At 40.3% G+C, this 22,213-nt stretch overlaps 1 protein-coding gene and 1 long non-coding RNA gene across 9 annotated transcripts in view; both read left to right on the forward strand.

Annotated features, from left to right (window-relative positions):
- ppfia4 (PTPRF interacting protein alpha 4) overlaps window positions 1–22,213 on the forward strand; it is a 64,939-nt gene that overhangs the window by 10,338 nt on the left and 32,388 nt on the right. The window contains exon 1 of one of the 8 annotated variants that reach the window (XM_040029228.1): window positions 14,746–20,462. The exons of the other annotated variants lie outside the window; for them this stretch is intronic. Within the exon in view, the coding sequence (XP_039885162.1) occupies window positions 20,400–20,462 (63 nt within the window). The 5' untranslated portion in view covers window positions 14,746–20,399. Of the gene's footprint in view, window positions 1–14,745; window positions 20,463–22,213 lie in introns of those variants that run through there. 8 annotated transcript variants of the gene reach the window in all.
- On the forward strand, window positions 593–16,892 carry LOC120731958. The gene is made up of 3 exons (XR_005695451.1): window positions 593–691; window positions 8,125–8,133; window positions 16,882–16,892. It is a non-coding gene; the product is annotated as an uncharacterized LOC120731958 (long non-coding RNA).

Genomic DNA, 22,213 nt, shown 5'->3' on the forward strand with positions numbered 1-22,213 from the left:
CTGTGGCGACCCATTGTGAGTAAGGGAATCGCTGAAAGAAGCTTAGTCTAGACCAGGGGTGTCAAACTCAAATACACAGTGGGCCAAAATTCAAAACTGGATCAAAGTCGCGGGCTAACATTAATATTCATTGGGAAAAAAAAGTCTTCCTCCAAATATAACAAGGAATCTTTTCTTATGGACTCAAACAAGTTTTGCTGAAAAACTGAATATGGAACAAGCAAAGCTTAATACTAAACAATATATATAACTTATATAACCATATATATAACTTAATATTACACACATGCAAAATCAAAATTCCAGTTAAATAACACATCAGTGGAATTCATTTCTTAAATAAAAAATGTATTTGCAGCCTTCTGAATTAAATTTTATCATTTTATCATTTATCAAATTTTCATCATATTCTCCCACCTGTCCAGAAAACTCCTGTTTTCTGCCTTTCTTTTTGCCATTTTGGGATAGGTAGCGTGGCAGTATTTGCATGGTTGCTATGACTATGGTGCTAATGGGTCCTGTCATGACTGACGCCAAAACACCAACAGAGCATTCTGGGAATTGTAGTATTAGCAGTACATGCACTGTATAATACTGGCAGGCCAGCTCTAATAGTAATTTTGTATGGCTTTGCGGGCCAAATGTGATTAGGCTGCAAATTTGGCCCGCAGGCCAGAGTTTGACACCTATGGTCTAGACCACATAGAGTGGTGGACACCTCCATCGTATCAGGAAGACTCTGTGGATTTGTTATCCCAGGGCAATATATAATGCATTTTTATCAAAAGTCCTATTTTAGAGTCCTACAAAGGCTTCATGAGGAGGTTGGATTGGTGCTGGTGGCATTGGTTCAGTTTACATCCGATTGGAACATTTTTATTTTGTACTTTTTTGATAAGTTGTTGCAGTTTACTCTCACTTTTTACCTGCTGGATACATTAAGACACTAAAACCTACTTGGTTACTGGCATGTTTTAATTTCCAAAAACAGATGCATTGTTCTTGCGTCTCCAAATAATACATAATGTAGGTAAGATATAGGGTTAAAATGGTTTCAATATTGTGGTTAGTTTTTATGTACATTTCCCAAATGTACATAAAAACTTTTCTGAAAATGTGTTTGTATGGGCACATACACACATATTGGGTTCGGGACGTCTTCTTTTCCCCAGCAAGAGACATAAACAGCAGCAAAGGCAGCAGCAGCTTGAGAAGCTAAGTCTCCTGCTGGACCCTTAAAAGGATTTAAAGAACTTCAAAATGCATCTTTGCCTCCATGAAATAGAGCTTGTCAGTGTCTCACAACATAGCACCCACCCCCCACTGTTGGCTGTCAATACCACGCACACTCACCAACACACACACACACACACATTGATCTGCAAGAGCATAGCAGTGCAAGTGAAAAGCAGGATTTGGGATGAGGACACAGTAAGGCAAATGTTGCTGTAAATAGCTAATGGCTTATTTGAAGTATTTCATGCATTTGTATGAAATGAACTGGCCACAGGCATACATTAACATGTGTTTATTTGTACTTGTTTAATTATTTATGTTGCATCAATTTCAGGATCATAAATGAGCATGTATTAGTGATATTTACCCCTGAAAAATGAAAATATCATTGGACTTCATGAACTGGAGTTATTAAGTAATTTGAGTGACATGGAAGCTGCTGAGTAACAGAGCGAAGTTTAGCTTAGGGACACTCGTGATAACATCAAAGTTGCTGTGGCTAACATCTCTGCAAACCTTTGCCTCTTTGCACATTTATCAGATCAGCATTAGCATTAATTGATCGTATTTCCGTCCTGTTCCTGGACAGGTACGAGCGATTGCCGGCTCTAATGCTTCTGGCATTAGACGCCCACTCTCTGACACTGCTAGGACAAACTTCACTCTAAATAGGCCTTTCTGTGGAAAACAATGATATAGTATAAACAGGCCAAGACAAATACTGGATACTAGACTTTGTTTTCTACTTGTAATCATATTGGTCAAACATTATAGACAGTGCAAAAGGCATAGTCAAGTGAATAGATAATCAACTGATTTGACTGTTGCTTAGCATAAAGCTAAAACAACTAGCTAAATTTTCTAGAATTACTCATTATTTAATTGACCAGTTGTTAATATATAAATGTGTAAATGCTGAATCTAGAAAATTATTTTTGAAAACATGGCTTTATTGCGCTTGAAGTTAAATTACTCTGTTCTATCTTCTTCAGATTTAGCTAAACATGATTTTGTCGAGAGTGAGATCCATCAGTCTGTAAATTTTAGATCTTGTGTCTCCATCTTTTATCTTGATTGCTTGAAATGGAATGGGCGCTGCACTTGCTACCCAATGTCCCAGCACTAATGAACTAGCTCGTTAACAGTTTTAAAAAAATATTTGTAAGGGAGTAAAATGCTTAACAAACATAAAACCATAAGCTTGTTTAAGTAATACTGGAAGTTTTTAAATGTACACAAAAACTTCTCTGCTTTGTTTTTTGCTTCCATTTATTTACTTCATGTCTAAAAAGGGGCAAGAGTTGTGAAAAATAAAATATGAGTTTTTATTTGTATTTTACAAAATGAGTCAACCTAACAGGATAGATCTTCCTAGTACTGGGCTGGACACTCCTTTGTGCACAGATCCAACAAGGTGCTGGAAGCATTTCTCAGAGGTTTTAGTCCATATTGATGTGATAGCATCACACAGTTGCTGCAGACTTGTTGGCTGCACGTCCATGATGTAACTCTCTGGTTCTACTAGATCACAAACGTGCTCTATTAGATTGAAATCTCCTGACTTTGAAGGTTATTTGAGTACAGTCAATGTATTGTTATTTTCAAAAAACCCACTTGATGTGATGATTTGAGCTTTGTGAGCACATTATCCTGCTGGAAACAGCCATCAGAAGATGGGTACACTGTAAACATGGTCAGAAACAATTTGGCACTAAGAGACTCATAATGTTCCAAGAAAATATCTCCCACATCATCACACCACCATCACAACTTGAATTACTGCTACAAGGCAGAACAAATCTGTGCTTTCATGTTGTTTAGACCAAATTCTGACCCTACCATTCGAATTTTGCAGCAGAAACCAAGACTGATCCAAAAATGCAATGTTTTTCAAATCCTCTGTTAGCCAATTTTGTTAAGCCAGTAGGAATTGTAGTCTCGATTTTCCTGTTCTTAGTTGACAGGAGTGGCACTCAGCGTGGGTTTCTGCTGCTTCATAACCATCTGCTTTAAGGTTTGATGTGTTGTGTGTTCAGATATGCTCTTCCTCATACCTTGTTTATAATAACCGATTATTTCAGTTACTGTTTCTTTCCCATCAGCTCGAAGCAGTCTAACCACTCTTCTCTGACTTCTGGCATTGAAGACTCATTTTCTATCAGAGAACTGCAGCTCACTGGATTTCTCTTTTTTCTCTTATTCAAAACATTCTCTGTAAACTCTAGAGATGTTTGTGTGGGAGAATCCCAGCAGATCAGCAGTTTATGAAATGCTAGCCCATCTGGCACCAACAACCATGCCACATTCAAAGTCCCTTAAATTGTCTTTCTTCCACATTTTTAAGATCGCTGTTAAGTTCAGCAGGGCATCATGACCAGATCTAAATAGCTAATGCATGCGATTGACTTATATGACATTTGCATTAACAAGCAGTTGAATGGTGTATTTAATTGGCATGATCCTTCTACAATTTTGTTGTACATGCACAGTGACAGTAAAGGGCTGTTCTATTCTATTCTATTCTATAAAGTGGCCACGAACATATAACTACGTACTGAAATCTTGCATAAGAAAACAGTTCCAGTGATGAATTGCCTGTACACAGTCAGCAGTTCCTAGTACGTAAGTGTCCAACTGGGCTGATACATCACACTCATGCACAGCTACACACACATCAATGTATAAACAGTTACAGTGTTTCACACAAAGATGTATGTACTGATGTGAGATTTTAAACAGCTCAGAGCACCATCATGTCTGGCCAGACATCAAAGTACACATGATGACACCCACAGTACATTGACTTTTCCGTGCAGAACAGACACAGCGCAAGGCTGATTTAAACAGCAGGAGTTCACGGAGTACATACTGGAGGAACTAATAAGATATTTTTGGTGCATGTACATTCACAGATAGCTCTTTAGATCATCTAGTCTCTGTATTAAATCAAGAGCCAGTTATTCAGCACCACCTACAACATGCCTCAGTTCTCAGCTGCAGTCTGTTATTCATTTACTTCCAGCTCCATTCACAGACACGTGGGTTGGTGTAGACACTCAACTCAGACACTGTGCAGAGTTTTATGTGCACACACACACAAACACGCGCACGTGCACGCACAAATACAAGTTCTGTTGCTGTTTCTTTGAGCCGAACTTGTTCCAGCACCTCTCGTCATCATCTTCGGTTAAATTGTTTTTGGTGTCTGCTTGTTTTCCATAATGCACACATTGTATGAAACCAGAAATCTATGAATACTTATGAGTCAGTGAAGATTCAATACCCGTATTAACACATTAGTAAAAGACTGATCTGTTCTCTCTTCAAGGAATGGTTCTCCTTCGCTCCCTCACTCTTCTGTCTTATCAGTTGTGATGGCTTTAAGTGTGTGCGCTGAGAGGTCTATTAGTTAGCTATCGTTCTGCCACATAATTCTTCATATCTCTCAGCCAGCTCACTGTACTTACAGCTTTGCTCTGAGAGCACTAGATGGGAGCACTGCTGCTAGGATGTTGTACTTCGGCACAAACCTCCACACTCTCCTCGCACAGTGTTTCTGGACCGAGCGTGCGATTGATTTTACCATCTCGTGTTACCGTGATAAAGCAAAACTAGATAAAAGTCACAATTTTGCTTTTTTTATGAGGGTTTTATTAACATGCAAGTTGAAGTGCATGTGTGCACTTACTTGACCCAAACCAGGAAGTCCAGTGAGCCTTTGTAGTAGCCTGAAATCATTACATTATGGGTGTATGTGTGTGTCCATTTATTAAGATTGCCTGTATGGTATCTTTTGTTTGCTAACTGCATTGTAAAGCCCCTGTGGTACATTTAATTACAATGCTAACAGCCTAGACCATCTTCCCCCTCATATTGTAATTGCCTGAATAACTGACAGAAGAACACACACACACTTTTTCTCCGTGGCCAACTTTATCTGTTGATGATGAAGGTCAGTAAGCATTGTGGTGGCCATTATAATAATGAGGCCTGTGACGTGGTCTGCCCCAGTGCAAGAAAAGCATCATTCACACTTAGCTGCCTTCCTCTCTTTTCTCCGCCATATGCCTCACAACGTCTCTTCTTGCCCTAAATTCCACACGTCAGTAGCACTTTTCATTCACTCACACTGACTCTCAGTCTGTCCCTAACACAATCAGACTTAAATTGATCAAGGATAGGCTCAACACACAGTAACAGTATTAGAAGAGAAAGTGTCCACTACAAGTTGCTACTGTCCAATTTTCCAAAAGGTTTTTAAGGTAGGAGGAGCTTTCCTTGATTATTCTGGTATGCGTGTTGTCATCACCGTTCCTTAACAGAGAAACCCAGAAGTTCCTGATTAATTCAACGTGTCAAGTGGTCTGTTTAGTTTGTTTATTTCAACTTTCTTTGTTTTTCTTCCTGTCACTTTGGTGCAGTTGGATGCTTCTGATACCTCTAAGCCCTAGCTGCTGTTTCTCGAGGATAAGAAGTCAGTCAGAGCTTTAGCAGATTCAGAATGCTTTGTTGTTTTAAAAACAAAAAATCCGTCACATTTTTCCAAATGTATGCAAAACTGAACCCTTATTTGACTAGAACTGTGCTGTCCTTAGTTAACGTCAGTGGTAAATCCTCCTACTTCACAAATCTATAAGTCACTCCTAAAACAGTCACCTACCATTAATCGTTAACCCCCTACACTTTTAGCAGTTTAGAATGATTCATATGTTCACTGTTAGCTTGCAGTCTACAGTATGTAATGGGGACAGTTTCCATCCGTAACATGACACCAGAACAGCATGTTATTTCTGGAATTAGGTGGACAAGTGCAGCATAACAAACACTGATTGCATTACCTTAGAAAAACATTATGACTTTATAATCTTGCAATTTCCAGGTGTAAAGGGTGAGCTAATACCCCTTACATCATCGCAGGGGTACCGTAAGAATATAATTTCCCATTTTAATTGCAAGCCCTGTGTAAAATGGTGCTGTAGTGAGTGCAGTAGGCGTACACACTCATCTGCTCAGCTCAAGTTTAGTGAAGGTGACTAAAATCACTCCACGGAAAGGCGTTTAAATTTTGAAGCAGTCCTCTTGTAAATGAGACAGAGAGCATGGCAATGAGGGCAAGTGTGAATGAGAGGTGGAGAAACACTGAGACAGAGAGGAAGTGCCTGTAGCTGAGTTACATAAAGATCATGTAAAGCTCTGTAGTCTGCATTAGGCAATGCACCCCCCCCCCCACCACTTCTGCTGCTATCCTTGGATATTCCTCTCCACCCTTCTACTTCTCCAGTTTCAGTCACATCCTTTTGTCATTGTGACCGGTTCATTTTTTCCCTTCTCCATCTGATCCTGTGTTTCCTCTCTCTGTATCTTATTCTCTCAGCTCGCTCTCAGCCAGCATCTTGTGTCCCGAATGACAAAATCTTCTCTTCTCTTCTCTTCTCTTCTCTTCTCTTCTCTTCTCCCTGTTATCTTGCGTGAGCTGTGTTATGGGGGGTTGGAGCACCCTGGAGGGCGAACACACTCAAACACACACACAAACACACACTCTCGCACCCACATATCTGTGCTCTAATTGGTCCAGATTGACTGTAGACTTTCTGCCAGGGCAGTGGGTGCATCGTAGCATTCCCACACAGCGTAAGGAAAAAGAAAAAGAAAACATTCTTTTTTGCAGTACTTTTTTTCCCTGCTATATGTCTTCAGAAACATTTTTTCGTGTTGGCTGCTTTTCTTCTATCTCTTTATATCATTTCCATAGCTTCTATAGTTCCTACTCTTAAAGTTACTCTATAAGAGTTCAAGGATTTTACCATTTTAATTCATCTGTTCAATTTATGTAATATTCCCACTTTTATTTATTTATTAATTTGTTAATCCTTCCAGGCTGTTAGATTTAGAGAATTTGACCCAGCACACTCTAGGGAATTCTTTTTAAGGCTGTGGCATTATTCTTTATTTATAGCTAATCATTACTACTTGTAGCCAGGAATTTGCAAATAATACAAGTGGAAAAACCTTTTGAGTTGACTGATACTGTAGCCGGGCATTTGTTAAAACTGCAGGATCAGCTAAATGTGTGTGAGTGTGTGTGCTCCAGGTCAGCATGTTTATTTTATCCTAGTCATATTGTTCAAGTTATTTTTATTCCTGTCATTTTTGGCAGTGAAAAAAATCCCTTCTCCTCCCCTTCCTGATCACCCCTGCAGTGCATCACTGTTATCACACACATATGTTCACGTATGCACATTTACACACATACGCAAACATATAGACTCTGCACAACTACCCAGTGGGAATACACCACATCTAGCTGGCATTTGTTTAATGCTGACCCAACGGAATATACGTCCGTCCCTCCAGTTTTCCCCTCACCCTAACGACACAGCGCCAAAGAGTCCCACAGTCACCCACATACTGCTACACGTACAATATAGCATTCCTGATATAGAGGCTTCAGTCTTGCTTTCTGTCCTTGTGCCCCATGAACATCTCTATCTGTCAGTCGTCAGGTCAGTTGGACTCTACATGCAGTACTTTGGGTGCTTATGTTCACGTGCAGGCTCAGGGTTTTTCTTTTTCCTCCTCTTCTTTCAAAGCCCTGCAAATTCAATCTCCGGGGAAATACGGAGGAGGGGCTATGGTGTTTACTTCCTCACACCCTCTATCCCATAGGGCATGAGCTATCAGCTGCACTGTATGTGTATGCGTGCATATTTTCTCATCTGATTGGCATGATGTACAAACAGAATTCCTCCTGCACAAGATCAACAATCTGTTGTGTCTGTGTCTTTAATGTGTGAAGGTTTTTTGTGTGTATGTGTGTGTGTGCATGTTTATTCTCTGGCGTGTGTAGCCTAAACCTTGATTGCTGCCGATGATCGACTGCCAAAGCAGAGTAGCTCAGTGTGTTAGTGGGTTTGGCTGAAGGACTGTGTGGGGGAATCCTCTGTTCACTGTGAAAGGAAGGTAAATGCTTGGCCAGGGAAGAACAACCGGGAAGAACCGATTGTAGATACTTTATCTCATATATAGTATGGAAAGAGATGCAATGAAGCTCTAAGAATCGCAAAACTTGACACAGGATTGGTCAGACTCAAACTTGCACACAGTAATCACCTAATGGGTATTCACTCAGACTGTGCTCAAGGCAAATTTTAATTAATGTCTGCACCTTCAGACTCAAGATATAAAGGATCATACCTGTATAGAAGGATTTCTCTTCACAAAGAAGCAAAAACGCTAAGGAGACAACATGACCGGCATCTGGATAAAATGTCATCCTCTTCCTCACCTCAAGCTTCATCTCCAGAACTGAAGTCAGGGCTCTAACACATGCAAATGTGCATAAACATACTTATTTATTGTCACAATTACTTATAGTCAGCAGATTAGACATGCCATCTTCCCGTTGCCAGACAGCTGACAATGAGAAGGCTAACAACAAGAACAGTTGGTTATAAGCTAACATTATGACAGCTTATGTTTGGACATTCTCACATTGTATGAGTTTGTTTGCTAAGTGTCTGAGTCCAGCAATGCTAGGTCCATTTCAAACACTTCATTAACAGCAGCTAACAGCAGCTAACAGCAGCTAACACTAGCCAACGGCAGCACTTACTGACAGAGAAGTTCAGGATATCCTCATGAACTCACCTCTGTATCGCTGTTGTCAAACAGAAGTGAGCTTCACTGACTCATCGACTCGTATTGGACTCCTTTCACAAAGTTTTACACCCACTTATTTGGATTAATAAAAAAAAAGAGCTCAGTTGACTGCAGTCTACAATCTGCTGATATCTAGTGGTGAGATTTTAAACACTGTACCTTTAAAATGTGGCCAGTTCTTTGTGTAGAAGTACTCAGTCAGATGTTAAGTGAGTGTATACAACTACAAATATTGGAAGCTTGTATAAGAAGATGGTGTTAGTGATGAACTGCCCTCACAGAGTCTGCACTTGCCAGTACTTTAGGTGTCTAGTGACATCACACTCATGCACAGCATACACAAACAATTATTGCCTTCTGTGCATGGGGTAATTTGAAAAAAGAAATCAACACTGGCTGGATTAGTTAGTACAGATCAGAAAGTGATGGTGGGTACACAAGTTAACTGATTAGCCTGGTACTGCTGGAGGTGTCTTCTTTTTTTTAAAGAGAATTCATCCCTCTCACCATTGCCAAGTGATTGCTCATTGGAGCGTCACGTGGTCACTGGGACTCTTTCTCTATAATACTGTAGAGTCTCTGCAGATGAGTGGTTCTGAAATGGTGCTGTATAAATAAAACTAATATTAACTTTAACTGAAGATGAAAGATGAAAAACGAGCAAAGAAAGGCTATAGTTTAAGCTTTCTTTGATTTATTCAACATCCATGGGCTCTGCATCCCTGTCTACCTACGTACCACACCCTAGCTTTGCTATGGATGTTAGGACTTGGCAGCACAGCTGTGTGTGTGTGTGTGTGTGTGTGTGTGTGTGTGTGTGTGTGTGTGTGTGTGTGTGTGTGTGTGTGTGTGTGTGTGTATTAGTTAGAGGTGTGCCAGGATGACATCATACAGTAGCTTGCCGAGAAGGTCTACTGCAGGCGCATGGCATCTACAATATTTATAGGCCCCCAGAACAGATGAGCTCACTCAGTCACTCAGTGTGACTGGCTTCACTTCACACACATACACACACAGAGAGCAAAGAAGTGGCAGAGAAGTTACTCACGCAATCTGTGCCACACCCACTCCCATGAATATTTTCTTCTTTCTCCTCCATTTTTCCACCCACCACTTTTGAAGACTCTGTTTCATAGAGCTACAACCAAAAAGGCATCGCAATACATAATTAAAAAGATTATTCAACTAAAGTTTTAAGGACTCTGATGCAATTCAGTATAACTGTTAATTTAAAATATCTGAATGCACACACACACACACACACACACACACTGTGACATAAAAAGCATCCGGCTGTTCAGTGGGAATGAGCTGTCACAGTGTGAGTCATAAGGAAAGGGAACGGTACTTTGTGTGGGATTAAACCAGCGGGCGAAAAAGAAAGAAAGTTATAGTAACTTCAGACATAAACACAATATAGGCACAAATGCAGGAAGAAACACACTAAAAATTACACACACACACACACACACACACACACAGGATTTAAATCCACATATCCCAAAATAAACAATCATTTTTTGGTAGCGCAAATACTGTAGATCAATGTAACAGTAAAGTATGATTGAGAGTGACCAGTGTGTGTGTCCATGCATGCGTGTGTGTTTGAGTAAGTGACTGAGTGAATGAGCGCGTGAGCTTGCGTTACAAGGCTGAAGAGCTCCAGAAAGAAAAATCACATTTCATAAATAAATCATCCAGAGCCTTGTGATAGATGTGCGCACAAACACACACATACGCACAATTCTGTAATGCTTCATACCATGGCCATCATAATACAGACCAGATTAGAGACGAATCATTTTTTAAAGAGCTGTCTGTGTGTGTGTGTGTGTGTGTGTGTGTGTGTGTGTGTGTGTGTGTGTGTTCACATTCCTAAGCTGGTGGCAGAGCCTTTCATGTCCTGCAGTCCAGAGCTCTATGAACCAGGAATAACATCCTCTGAGGAATTCAGTCTCTAACATACAATTTAGCCGGAGCACACTTTAATATCAAACAGTGTTATACTGGATGCTTATAAGATACCCACTCAGATATTTGCAAACTCAAGCCCTACCAATTTGTTAGCAGGCTAATATTATCCTTGGATATGAGCTATTTTCTGATTTATCAGCATTCATAACAGAAGACAATGACAGTTAAAAACGATGAAACAATGTTATGCGTGTTGATGTTGCATAGTTTATCCTCCAGAGGGCACACCACAGCTTCCCTTAAGGTGTTTGGAACAAAGACAACAACTATAACAAATGTTAGCAAAAATTATTTATGTTTCACGTGTGTGAAAGAGAAAGTACCAAGATATCAGAATGTCCAATTCTTAAATCACTAAATATCGGTATTGGTCTGACAGATCGATTTATCAGTCAGGCAAAATGCACAAAATGAAGAAATAAATGGCCAGATATAGTATAGTTCCACCTATCTTGCAGCTATGTGTCTCTTTATTCTTACATGTCATTAGTGGATTACACTAGAGCCATTGTTGGACAATACTTCTTCATTTTAAGCCCTCACTTAACATGATCTTGTCATCAAACCATAAATCATGAAATTCTGACGACACCCAGAAAGAGATTTTCTTTTCACCATGTCTTTTGGAATAAAATGTTTGAATTAATAGGCTCTGATGAATGAACAAAACTCACAGTAAAAATATACTTTGAATAAAGTATAAATACAGATAATATAGATACATATTATAATGTGGAAATGCTGGTTGAAGCCTTATAGCAGACAAACTGCTGTAAGCCAAACTGCCCTTGAATATACTGTATTGTAAAACTGCAAACTCTCTCAATGTAAAACACAATTTTCGGGATAAAGCTGTCACCATGAAATTCCGCTTGACATTAAAGCAATTATTGTGTGGATTACGAGCTGCTTGAAATTGTTACATTTTAAATATGCAAACAAAGCAACAAGCTAGTTTGCATAAATGTCACTAAAATTCGAAAGAACATGAAAAATGTTGCAGTGTGATTTTACAGCCATAATGCCGGCTCGTTGCCAACACGAGCCCCACAGTCTATGCTCCCATCCATGTGCTTTCAAGGACGGAGGCTGTGTGAGAAGGACGGGACAGCAGTGTGATGCCTCACTTTCAGGCACCATGAGAGGTGCTTGTTGTGGCTCTGTCATTATAGTTACAGTTATCGTAAACTTACACACACACGCGCGCGCACACACACACATTCTCTCACCGGTGTAGAGTTACATCCTGCCACTGCAGTTTGCACTCTGTGAAGGGCAAGAGCAGCCTTCGTGAACTCCACAAACATGCACAAACACACACACTACTCATTACTCCTTGAGATTTTTAACTACATGAACCACTGGGAAGAGCACAGATTATTTAAAATTATGCCGGACACTCCTCTGGAGCAGTTTATTTACTCTGAGTATGAAGATTAATATTAATACAGCTGTGTTTGATGCTTTCCTCTAGAACTGTTATACACTTTCATCTGCAAAAACAGAGCAGCTGGGACAGATTGTGTGTGTGTGTGTGTGTGTGTGTGTGTGTGTGTGTGTGTGTGTGTGTGTGGTCTCTGGAGTATCAGTGTGCTAGTTTGTGTGTTTTTCAGGAAAAGACTCAGTGTATAGTAGGAGTGCATAAATAAAAATAATCAGTCAGTCTTAGTGTAACGCACTGGCTGGTTAGGAATTACTTTCTTTAGAATTTGAATTTAAAAAATAGGGTTAATGTTAATTTTTGTTTTATAAATGTGATAAAATTGTGATGTAAATTGTCCTTTCCCTTTGCGGGACAGACTGGTAAGTAATGTACTCTATGCAGAATCTGTGTAGATGTATTTACAACCCGTGTCTGTTGTTTGCAGTGATATTGTGCATTGTGTAAGTAAGAGGCTTCCTTCTGGGCAAGCCAAGAGCTTAAGGGGGGGCAGGGTGAAGGTGAAGATGGAAAGACTCAAGCCACGCACTATGACTGAATGATGAGGACAGCAGGAGAGCGAGACAGAGCTGACACAAGTGCTTTAAACAGAGGCAGAAGAGAGGAGGTGGCAGAAAAAATGAGGATAGGAGGAGGAGGAGGAAGCGAATGAGGTGATGAGGAAGGTGGTGATGAAAAAGGATGGATGAATCTTCCCAGAGTGACTTTGTGCCTGATATCTGTATAACAAATGGGGAAGAGCAGTGTGAATACAAGTGCTTAATTTCTGCGTGAAATGATATAACAGCATCCTGCGTTAAGCTGTTATAACCCAGAAAAATGTTTGCTGTTTCAAGTTTACTGTGTACAAATGTATTTTCTGTAGGAGACAGACAGGGTTACTCCATCTGATTGTTTCAGTTTGTTGGACAGATATCCAACTGATCATATTGGATTGGTGCTTTTGTGGTTAAAAACAGAAAGCTCACATTTTTACATATTGCTCAAAAATTTAAAGGAACACTTAGAAAACACATCAGCTCTCAATGGGAAAAAAACATCATGCTGGATATCTGTACTGATGTGGACCGGGTAATGTGTTAGGAACAAAAGGGCAATGCCTCATTTGGTGGAAATTAAAACAATCACCCTGCAGAAGGCTGAATTCAAAAACAACTCAAAAACCAATGATGCAGCAGCCTAGTTCATTTTGCCAAGATTTCATTGCAGCAACACAAAATGATACTGTGTAGATTGTACCAAACAGATGATGGATGGTGTTCTGCGGGACCAGCTCCTGAACAGTCTGAGGTCCAACTTGGTGGCGTCAAATGGACCAAAATATAATGTTGCAGATTTAGGTCAGATGATTGTGGGGGCCAATCAATGGTATCAATTCCTTCATCCTCCAGGAAATGCATGCATGCTCTCACAGGACCAGCATAGGGTCTGACAATGAGTCCAAGGATTTCATACTAATAACTAATTGAATTGAACTGAATTGATATACCTTTATTAGTCCCACAAGGGGAAATTTCATGGCAGTCAGGGTGCCGTTGCATAGCCTGTTGAAGAGATGACCCACCACCCACTGACCCATCACCAAACTGATCGGGCTGCATAATGTAATAGGCAACTGAATGTTGTCCACGGCTTCTCCAGACTCTTTTCACATGTGCTCAGGGTGAACCTGCTCTCATCTGTGAAAATCACAGAGAGCTAGTGTTGGACATGACAACTTTGGTATTCTATGGCAAATTCCAGTTGGGCTCCACAGTGCCCAGGAGCCCTGTTTTTGATTGTTTTGTTAGAGACATTCATGTCAGTGACCTACTGGAGGTCATTTTGCAGTGCTCTGGCAAAGCTCATCCTGTTTGTCCTTGCACAAAGGTCCTACTGATGGATTAAGGAACTTCCACGGCCCTGTCCAGCTCTGCTAGAGTAACTGCCTGTTTGCTGGAATCTCCTCCATGTGCTTGAGATTGTGCTGGGAGAATCAGCAAATCTTCTGGCAATGGCATGTACTGATGTGCCATCCTGGAGGACTTGGACTACCTGTGCAACCTCTGTAGGGTCCAGGTATTGCCTTTTTGTCATAAACGGGCTGTGTGGAGGCAGATGAGGACCCAAACGCAAAACTCACGGAGACAAAAAGCTGAACTCAAAATCACTGCTTTATTGCAGGTTTCACAAAGAAACAGAACTAAACTGGGACCGCTAACTGAGGACCGAGGGAACACAGAAAGGCACACAGGTTCGGGGAGGAGACATGCACATAAATACACGGAGGGTTAACGAGGGAAGTGGGAGCACACGGGGAACACAGCTGATACAGATAATCATAACGAGACACGGCAGGAGTAAACACAACACTGGCGGGAGACTGTCAAAGTAAAACAGGAAGTACACAGAGGTGCAGACAGGAGGAGAGAGAGAGAACAGACATAACGGGCTGGGGAAAACATTGAATGAAACACAAGGAGGGGAAACGAGGGCTCAGAGATACACAGAGGGGCACACAGGGGGTAATCAAATAAGGAACATCTTAACAGAACAACCTAGGAACCACGGCATAAATAAAGAACAAAATACGAAACACACGAAAACTAAGAATGTTGGGCCAACATGGCCCAGGATCATGACACTTTTGCTATCAGTAGTGACACTTTGCATAACCAAATGCAAAACTAGAGAAAATAAACAGTCAGAAAAGATGATGGGGGGGGGGGGGGGGATGTCAGTGGCCTCCACTTGTAAAACCATTTCTGTTTTGGTGGTTTTCTCATTGTTGCCCCTCTAGTTAATTTAATTAACACCAAAGCAGCTAAAACTGATAAACAACCCCATCTGCTACTTAACTAACCAGAGCAATATTGCAGAAGTTGAACTGACTTGATGCAATACTCTGATTAAAAAGTGTTCCTTTAATTGTTTTGAGCATTGCCCAGGAAGCTTTGTTGTTTTCCTGTTTTTAGGGCAAGCTAAATGTGCCAGTTGCTGGCATAAACCAGTATGAGAGTGGTACTGATCATGTCATTTAACTGTCAACAAACAAGTATATTTTGCTAGGCACCAGAACGCAGTTGTATTATATTATGTTTAATGCTTTGCTTGGTTTGCACAAGTCTTTCCATGTGTTTGTTAATGCTTTGTTATCATGTGCTTTATTAGTGGTATAAATTGAAATTTTAATTGGAATTGATTGCAGTAACAAAATAAAGGCTAAGTCTGAATTTACCATTGTTTTGTTAGACTTGTGGACGAAACGACAACTATCATTGTAATGTTCTTTGTTTGGTGTCTGTATACACTGGGAAGGCTTAAATCCACCCTACACACCAAACCCATAACCTTTGTATAGATAATACATGTGTTCATTTGTTATTCATGATTGTGCATAGAGGTGGTGCCTTCTGCTCCATGTTACTGAATGTTAGGGTGTAAAATGGCCGCTCTCCATCGAGGGAAGTTTCAGCTGAGATTAGCTACGGTTGAGGGGGGAAAAAACAGGGAAGACTGGAAAGAGGAGAGAAAGAGAGAAGAAGTGCAGAAGAAAAAAAAGAGGATGAGATCCTGTGCAGAGAGAAGCTAGAGTGGATTGAGTGTGAAAGAAGCAATCAGGTGCAGTTAGACAGCCGCAAAACGAGAAAGGGTGAAGGAGAAGAAACGAAGGAGAGAAAAAGCTGTGAGAGGCTGTCAGATAAAAAAAAAAGTCAGAGGTCTAGCACTTCTGTGGATTCTGCTGCAGAAAATATGCTTTCAAATGTGTTGGGTTTCGAGTGTTTTTGACTGTGCTGCTTGCTGATGTTTGTGTGTCGAGTTGTTTCTGTGTTTTTGTCTCTGACAATAAATCCCAGGTTCTGCCAATACTGGCTCCCACTGATGTCAAGGAGTAGTTATCAACATGCAGCAGATTTTACTGGTTGTTGGAACTCTTGTTTTCCTGTATCTCCTTCTTCTCACCTCTGCAAAAGAACTACATGTGCACATGGTAACTTTTTTTTCCCTCTTTGAAAACTTTTGGCTGCTCCAAAGCTGTTTATGGAATCCTGAAATACCCATTTGACCTGTTTCTGTGTGAAAGTTTGTGTGTGTTTGGTTTGCTACTAGTTTGTCTGAATACCTTGTGATGCCAGTAGGGGTCTCTGCCTCTCCACGTCACTCACCCGGCCACCAGTGGTGTCCGCTGCGTTTGGCTACTCAAAGAGGCTGAGGCACAAGCCTGCAGTAAGCTCTTGTCAGTTACCGTCGGAAGTCACCAAAAATCATTAAAGGATGTTTTGATGTGTGGAGACTTGTCTGTCTCACTGAGTCATCTTCTGTTCTCTCTTTCTCTTCTGCAAACCCCTGTTTCCTTGACAACCAGGTGCAAGCAAGTAGACCTGTAGACAGGAACCATTTTCACATCTTCTTCTACATTTATGCGATGCCACTCCCAGGGATTGGGATTTTAAATGAGTTTTATTATACATTTTTAGTGACTAAACATTAATGTGAGAGATGAAGAACAAGAGGAGAAGATGAGAATTAATGAGCACACAAAGTGTAATGAAATTTAAATGAAAATAGCAATAGGAGTTGTAACTAAATAGTCATTACATACAACGTAACCATAGTACCACTCAGCTGCAATGCTTGTGTGAACCAGTTTTAGCAATTGTGAATGACTGTATAATTTGAAACAGAATTACCTTAAGTGGGCAGTTTATTTTTCTATATACAAAGAAACTGACTCCAGTCCACAGTAGCAGTGAATATGCTTGTAGCTTACCTGTTTACAAAGCAATACAGATGCATACATAAAGGTTAAGATATGAATTTAATGGTTCGATAAGCTTAAACATGTTACTCTGGGGCGCTGTTATAGCTCACTGGGTTGAGCAGGCAACCCATGCGCTGCAGGGTTATTACAGCTCAGGGCCATTTGCTGCATGCCTTCCTCTTGCTCACTCTCCCACCTTTCCTCTCCAGAATTAACTGTCATAATAAAAGCTAAAGAAGAAAAAAAAATTAAAAACATTATTCACAGATGCTTAATGTACATACAGTTCTGTGAAAAAAGTATTTACCCAGTTCCTGATTTCTTCTTTTTTTAAATCATCAGACAACCCAAGTAAATACAGAAATGCAGTTTTTAAATGATAATTTCATTTATCAATGGAAAAAAAAACTATCCTGAAAACTCTAGCTAGCTCTATGTGAAAAAGTATTTACCCCCTAAACCTAATAACTGGTTGGGCTGCACTTTGTAGCGAGAACTGCAATCATGCATTTGGGGAGAACTGACACGTTATGTGTTATCTGAGAACACTGTAGATAAAATGTAAGACTGAGTTTTATAAAACCTTGCCTGCTAGGTTTTATGCTAGTCGGTTAATGCTAAACAACTTTAGCAAAGTTGTATAACTTACAAGAGATAAAGAAAGAATTTGGAGGTAGCTGCTGTGATGTCACCTGTTGACTTATGGACATCTGTACTGAAGGCCTAAGTTTGGAGTTATGGCTCTAGGTTGGTTTTGTGGAGTCAGAAGTGACGGTCAGAAGAGTGTGGAGTGCTATCAGCTAACCTGAACTACCTTGGTTAGTGAGGTGAAGCCAAGGACCAAGGTCTGCATTACAAACACACTGCTAGCACTGAAACAATACTAAGATTTCACTCACCCCTAAATGGGGACAGTCTTAGTATAGTAAGCCATAATTTTTGTCTAAAAAATATCATAAAAAAAATCTTCAAAAGGCACAAAAATGGTAAAAAGTTTATAGAATGACTCAAACTAGCTCAGGTGGCAGTTAGCAGACAGCTAGCAGCTATCAGCTGTGTCAGCAATCATTGTTTGGCACTCTCTTGTCAGTTTACACTGTACAATTTTACACAGTGTAAACTGTAAAATACAAGTTTGTATTTCTTTGGTTGTACAGTCTGTGACACAACTTTTCCTAACACATAAAGTCTTAAATATCCAACATTTAGGTAAAAAAGAAGCTGCTTTTGCCTGCTCCCTTGTCACTAGGACTTACCACAGTGTGTTGCTCTGTATGTTTGCTTTGTCAGAGTTTTACACTGGATGCCCCTCCTGATGCAACAGAGGGATTTCTCTTCTTCTCCAGTACACCTCCACAGGGATTTCAAATCAATACTTGATTTGTCTTTAGCTTTAATTCAGTGAGTTTTACACAAGTTTTGAATAAGTTTTGTAAGAATTACATCTACTTTCATACACAATCCACCATTTCCAGAGGCTCAAAAAATAATCGGAGAGTTGACTAACAAGCAGTTTCATGGCCAGGTGAGGCCTGTTTCCTTGGTATTTAATGACAAATGAAGCAGATGTAATAAGTTGATTCAAAGCCTTGAATATGTTTGTTTTTTTTTTATAACATTTCAGGGTTAGATGTCAGTGCAAATGAGTAAGACCATTACACTTAAAACCACCAACATTGCCCAATCAACAGACTGGTTCATTCTTAAGAAGAAGAAATTCACAACAAAAGCCCTGAAAGACCACAGAAGAGTGCATGAATTATTTCCATGCATAAGAAAAACTTCACAATATCAGACCAAGTCAAGAATACTCTTGAGGAGGTAGCCATACTATTGTATGCTATCGTCATGTGTTCATGAATGGAAATACAGAGGACTTTAAAAAAAAAGTCACAAACCACTGGTTACACTCACATCATCTGTCAAACATGGCAGTGGCACTGTTATTGATAACATGGCAGAAAGTGTGAATGACAGATCCCTCAAAATGCTGCAAAACTGACTGGAGATCAGTTGTATTGTAGCTTTTAAATCCTCAGTGTCAAGGTCAGTCCCCTGATCTCAAGCCATTACAGCGTGCGTTTCATCTATTAAATACAAAGCTGAAGGCAGAGAGACCCTCAAGCAGTAATAAAGGAGGGAAATGAGTTCAGGAATTACGTATAAATAAATTACATAATAGTATTTCCTAACCTTGCTGCAGCTATGCTTCAAAACTGGTCTTTACAAACCAATTGATGCTGGTTATGTCTATGTTTTCTAGACAGTGAATTGTGTTTTGACGTGACATCTTCATATTGGCACTGTGAACATTTCCAGTAATAGTGGTATAGTCGTAACCATAGCGTCCCAAGCTGTTAGCTGTGTTCAACTGCCAAGAATCATGTGGCTCCACTAATTAGGGGTCACGTGATCTGTTTAATTTGGTAAGTTTTAGTGATTATTGGAATTGTAAAATTATTATCACGACTCAGTTTATCCACAGAAAAATAAAAACAAACTAGCTTTGTGATCATAAAGCAGATTTAACAATCTGTATAAATCACCAGAGGGGCTTTCAGACCAGCCAAGTGCATGCACTGTGCTATTATACCGGGAGAGAAGGGACAAAGCAGGCTATCATTTATAAATAGAAAGATTCGGCACACGCAATGTCACGCTGGAGGAAAATGGGTCTGTTGAATTTGTGTTGAGTAAGCAGTGACTGGAGTTTTTTTTATTAGGAGGAAATAGAGCGTTTAATTTCATGCTAATTCTCAGCATTACAGCCAAATGTGATTTAAAAACTCCCTCTGCACTAAGTGCCAGAACTTTCATGTCTGCGTGCATGTGTATATGTGTGTGAGTAAGCAACACAGAACAGGTGGCCAGAGCCCCAAGTCCTCGTCTAAACCCTGCCCCTTCCTTCCTCTGTCAGCTGATGTGCTACGAGCTGCTCTCTCTCCTCCCTCCTTCATCCTCATCTTTCTTGTCTCATTCTGTCTTTATCGCTGACCAAATATCATACTTTCTTTTCCTCAGCCTGCCCCTGTTTATCCATCTCTCTACCCTCACTTTTTCTATTGCTCTCCCGCTCCCTGTTTTTGTATTCTTCTTTCCTGCCGTGTCTCATCCCAGGCTGTAATAATATCAGACTGACTAGTGGAGTGCTGTTGTCCGAGCGACTGGCAGAGGGAGCAGTACAGGAGTTTTATCTAGCCCTGCTGCACTCTTTGTGGACCAGGATTCTGAGGAATTACCCCTCCGTTCCACCATCCTCACCCCCTTTACCTACTACTCCTCATCCTCTTCCTGTCTCTCATTTTAAGGGGTGTCCATTTGAAGGCTCTGATATGTTTAGCATTCACCATGAACCCTACAGTCAAGATCCACCTTCAGAATGGGACCCACTTTAACACCTACATGTACCAGGTAGGGACTCGGCATTCATGCAGTGTTTGGATATTTCCAGTGAAGGATTGCCTTCAGCTCAAATAGCTCACTCTGCGGTCTCCACATGTCCTTGCCTGAGTATTGATTTCAGTGCTGATGGCTCTTTTCTAGGTCTGAGATATGGCCTTCTCTCCACCTCCTCTTCCTCCCTCCTCCTCCTTCCTTTTCACCACTATGCCTCAATCACTCTGCAAAGAATGATTAATGCCTCGCAGTAAAGCAAATTGCATATTCGTTTAGAAATGTGGGTACACCGTCACCAACAGAGCTTTTCATTGGTTCACGTGGTTAGTAGCACGTTTTAAACTTCCATTGTTTGTGAATATAATAGAGATAGATATCTGTCATACACTGATTATGAACTCTCTCTTTTTCTGTGACTGCTGTGCATGCTTGACTTGCCTTATGCTTGTTACGGCACGCGTGCAAGAGACAGACTCTACTGATGCGCAACAAAAACTCTTTGTGCTTCTCCTTTCAACCGAGCAGAGGAAGTATTCCCCTCTTATCCTTCCTCTCTTTCTTTTGTCCCCTTTTCTGGCACAGGTTTTGTTTTGCTTTGATGAAGAAAACTGATACATGAATGGATGCTATTCTGGGTTTAGGCCTTCAATGGCACGGAGGAGGAGGAGGAGAGAAAGTTGGGAAACTTGGAGGGATTTGACACCTATTTGCACGCTGAATGTGATATTCTGAAACACGGAGACATGCCCGATGTGCCAGCTATGCCATCTTGTGCAATACAATACACCGTGCCATTTTTGTGCTCTGAAGTCTTGCTGTTTTAAAACTTTTGATATGCATATTTTTACAGCAGACTTTCTCCTAGGTTTTATTTAAAACCCTCAAAAAATTATTTAAACTATTTTCACTTTGATTTTTATCAGTGTTTTAGAAAACTACATATCTGGGGAAGTTTTGTCCTTTTATTTCTAAGGTGCTTCGCCTACACTTTAACATATTTCTGTAAAAATCCAGGTAAGCTTGTACATGAATTCTTTAAGAGTAGTCCTGAATACTATAAATGGTGTAAATGGTGATGCCTTTGAAGACAATAAAATCAACAGAAAGCTAGGTAGGTGCAAGGACTTATGGGAATGTAAATGTTTAAGATCAAAATGTTAATTTAGAAGTTTTAGTTATTTTAGTTCATTCAACTTTGATTGGAGTGGACGTGTAATATGGAATCTGGCAACTTATACTAAGGTTTAATACTGGTCAACGAAAAGGACCAAGACTCCTGTAGACCTCTGGCTAGATTTAATATGGTGGGGGAAAAAACTACAACATTTCTGTAATTGTACAATTTAACTACAAATACATGGACAGGAGCATAAACTAATAAGCTCATTATCTAGATCACCATCAGAGCATTAAAATAGTGTGATGGCAGCCAAACAGTTAACAGTATTAAGCTTCAAAGCTTGTATTCTACAATAACAGAGAGAAAACCCCAACAGTTAAAAGACCCCCTTTGACCAAGCACTTGCCGATAATGAGAGAAAAAACTCCCTTTTAACAGGAAGAAACCTCCGGCTCAGAACCAGGCTCAGGGAGGAGCAGCCATCTGCCGTGACTGGTTGGGGGTGTTCAGAGGAAGACAGGACCAAAGACACAATATGGAAGAGAGCCAGACATTAATTCATTCATTTCTTAGAGTTACAAACTGTAAAACAACAATTTAACTTTGTCAAACTTATCCGCCAGTACTTTAACAGGGAAAACAGCGT

Source organism: Simochromis diagramma, unplaced genomic scaffold, assembly GCF_900408965.1.
Source record: "Simochromis diagramma unplaced genomic scaffold, fSimDia1.1 OVJJ01000483.1, whole genome shotgun sequence".
NCBI lineage: Eukaryota > Metazoa > Chordata > Actinopteri > Cichliformes > Cichlidae > Simochromis > Simochromis diagramma.